The sequence below is a fragment of the Cupressus sempervirens genome, chromosome 4, assembly GCF_028749045.1.
Source record: "Cupressus sempervirens isolate cs-2001-9-10 chromosome 4, ASM2874904v1, whole genome shotgun sequence".
NCBI classification, from domain to species: domain Eukaryota; kingdom Viridiplantae; phylum Streptophyta; class Pinopsida; order Cupressales; family Cupressaceae; genus Cupressus; species Cupressus sempervirens.
In genome coordinates, this window is record NC_143121.1 from 154,558,775 (window position 1) to 154,562,363 (window position 3,589).

Here is a 3,589-nt window from a genome sequence, read left to right on the forward strand (position 1 = left end):
AACCCCTTAAAGACTAAATGAGAGTAACGACATGATACTTTATTACAACATCTAACAACGACAACATCTAACAACGTTCAAAACCTTCTAGGTGTGAAATAAGCTTCAATTTTGTGTCCTATTTAGATTAATAGATACCCTTTGGTTTTCAACCTCAATAGTATGTTATATGTGATGAGGCCAAAATTGTACTTTAGATAATAGTAGCTATATTGATACCCTTCAATTCTTACTTTAAACCAAAAAAATCCTCAACCTTCCATTTCAAAAAGATATATATTCATTGATTCATGCTCTTTTTCTTTTTATTATAAATGATGTGAAATATTCAATTAAAATTTATATCTTACTTTGATACGTCCACATGTAGAAACAATGTCACAATCAAGAGATGCTAATAAAAAGTTCACTTGACATCATTGTTGAATGATTTGTTTAATTATATTGCCCTAGCTTTATTAGATCAATTGAGAATTAGCCTTGTGGAAGATGCAAATTTAGTGAACTGAATTATCGTTAGCACCCGCATAGAAATGCATAATAGTTTTTAAGACAGGTCATACCACAACAAAGAGAGGAAACTAAGCCCAATGGTATCCACCACTCAGCCCTTAAATCGGACTCCAATACAAAGAATGCAGTACAACAACAACAACAAGTCTGCTTTATCCATATCCACCCCTAGACTATTTACACCACAGGAAGCACGTGGTCAGTTTTTACATGCTTTGCCTAAAATGCATACAATCATTTCATAGGATCCCTTGTCCTCTGATCTGCCAATACCTACAACATACTAAAAACATGGATGCATAACCAAATTCACAATCATTTCATAGGATCCCTTGTCCGCTGATCCCACTAATACCTAGAACATTCTAAAAAAACAGAGAGATATGCTGGCTGGCTGGAACTAGAAAGAAACATGTGGAAGGAGAACTACTGGTAGATTTCGGTGGCTGTTATGGGCTCAGTAGGCTGGAAGTACCACTTGTTATTATTATCCATGGGAAGAGGATCCATAAGGCCATTTGATGATGAGGTAAAATCAAGGCCATTTGATGCTGAGGTCAAATCAAGGCCATTCAGAGCCCCTGCCCATTGCATTACCATGTTCAGGTACTGAAGCTTGAGGGTCAATTCATCAGCATGTGACTGCAGGACAATGTTCTCCTCTTGCAGCTTCATGTAATTCTGTGAAACAAAATTGAATTTTGTGAGGAGCCTGTTGTTCTCTGCCCTCAGATTAGCAGCCTCTGCCCTCAGCTCATCCAAATGCTGCTGCTTCCTCAGCCTGGACCTCCTTGCAGATTCTCTATTGGAAATCATCCTCTTCTGCTTCCTCTCATCAATGGGATTATTTGGGTCTTCCTCAGAGCCTGAGTTGAGGGAATTTGTACATGCACTCATGCCCATCATTGAATTCGGCACAATTACATTTGATGGAGGAGCCATTGCGATGCAGATGCTGAAAAATATTCAAAAAAACAGTAAAATTAGACAAGAGCTTACAACACAATGGTAAATGGCAAACAATCAATAATCTGGGCTTCCCCAGCCTTACAATGACTATTACGAAGAAACAATATCCTCTCTGATCAGTTCCTCAGCTCCTCAGCTCCAGTTACTGGTAGACTATTATGAAGAAACAATATCCTCTCTGATCAGCTCATGGCAATGCAGAGGTTTTGCTAATTCTGCCAAAAAAGAAAAAACAGGTCAATCAACAGCAAATTCTGAATGTAACAATTAGATGAAAGTGTTCAATACAATGATAAATTGTGAACAGGTCTTAGGTTCGAGTCTGCAGAAACTTCAACACATAAAAATAATCAATTTTAACAAATAGTAGAAATCTCATATACTTAATGGAGCCTTACCCGTTTATAGAGAAACAAATCCTGTCTGATCAGCTCAGAGGTCCAGGATCTCTGTATAACCTATTCCTTATTAACCCTAGAGGGCCAAGATCTATGCATAATCTATCACTATTTACCCTAATCCTGCTATTTTTATATCTATATACTTACAAAAAGTGGGGGATCCTAATAACAGGGGCTGCGATAGGGGCTGAAACTGTAAACCCACATAAAAAACAATACAAACACTGAGATCAGACCTATATCAAGTGGGATCCCAGAGACCAGTAAATGGAATAAAACCATATGACCAGTACAAGAGAAATGAAACAAAACTATAACAAACGCAAGATCGGGGTTTCAAGCGCCAATCCGGACAAGATCTCAGCCAGGCTTGGACAAAACACCATGAATCCGATCGAAACGAGCACAATAATTGAATTCTATAACCGGACTAAGAATTACAGGGCCGAAACAAAGAAAACCCAATTCGAAAAACTATGCAAAAATTCCGTCGAGATATCACTCCGCAACAGAGATCTAACCCTAAATCTTGAAAACAAACTGCAAACTTGCAAAGCAAGTGAGAAAACTTAATGGCATAGAAGATGAGAAAGGCCAAGGGGAAGAGATTTGGGTAGGCGCCCGGGCGATTATATAGGAAAAAGCTTGGGAAGGAGGTTAAAAAAATTCACTTTTAAAGCAAAAGTGGTAGCTTCTGGGTCATTTTGGAGTGGAGAAATCGTACTGGATTTTCCAACCAACAGCTGGGAAGCAGCACAAGCCACACAAGGGAAAAAAATGACCATTCATTATTATTCAACGGGAAAAATGAATTAAATTAAATAAAAATGAAAAATAATAATAAAAAGCAAAGAGGCGCAAAATATAGCCACCAAAGTAGGTGCAGGGCTATTCCTATTGGACAACCATTCTTTATCTCTTTGAATTGGATTCGAAAGGATATGCTACGAATAAAGGCTTTGAGCCTAATAATATTTATCTAGAAAGTCTAGATAGTGGGGTTTAATTTATTTATTATCTGTTTTTTTTTCAAGTAATTCTAGCATCTTTTATAAGATATGATAAAAGGGGGAAAATCAGCATGTAGTATTGAGAAACCTATACATAGAGAGCTAGTGATCTAGTGGTTTCTAAGAGTATTTAAATATAGGTATTTAAAATAAAATAATAATAAGGTATTTTATTTGGTTTAAGGGTATTTTATTAGTAGTAAGATACTTCGTTTTAGTTGGTTTAAGAGTTTTTTATAAATATTTTAGGTAAAGTAATTAAAAAATTAATGTGATATAATGGATTAGGATTAGTATTGATTTTGATATTTGGACTTCATGGACATCTCATTAATGAAATCTTTCTATCACAACACTAAACATTTGAAAAATATTACATCAAACATTAATTCCCCATCTTTTATCATTTTCCTTCATCCAAAATCTAACTAAAACACTTTATTTTACATACTTACATTTAACATGTAATATCAAAATCAATACTAATCCTAATCCATTATATTACATAAGTACGTAAAATAAGGTGTTTTAGTTAGATTTTGGATGGAGGAAAATGATGTAAAAGATGGGGAATTAATTGTTTGATGTAATAGTTTTCAAATGTTTAGTGTTGTGATAGAAAAATTTCATTGGTGAGATGTCCATGAAGTCCAAACTCCAGTAATCTATAAGTTAGTTCCTAGCTGTATGCCATAA

General features: G+C 35.4%; 1 protein-coding gene across 1 annotated transcript; it reads right to left on the bottom strand.

Moving 5' to 3' along the window:
* Nucleotides 1-496: 496 nt before the first annotated feature.
* On the bottom strand, nt 497-2,485 carry LOC149560437 (bZIP transcription factor 53-like). The gene is made up of 3 exons (XM_089824680.1): nt 1,881-2,485; nt 1,565-1,697; nt 497-1,468 (listed from the first exon to the last, which is right to left on the bottom strand). Exon 3 carries the CDS (start codon nt 1,453-1,455, stop codon nt 940-942), a length of 516 nt encoding a protein of 171 aa, XP_089680806.1. The 5' UTR covers nt 1,456-1,468; nt 1,565-1,697; nt 1,881-2,485; the 3' UTR covers nt 497-939.
* Between the last annotated feature and the right edge of the window lie 1,104 nt (nt 2,486-3,589).

Excerpts from the sequence above, each read along its gene's own strand:
- LOC149560437 (XM_089824680.1), bottom strand. The coding sequence starts at position 1,455 with ATGGCTCCTCCATCAAATGTAATTGTGCCGAATTCAATGATGGGCATG.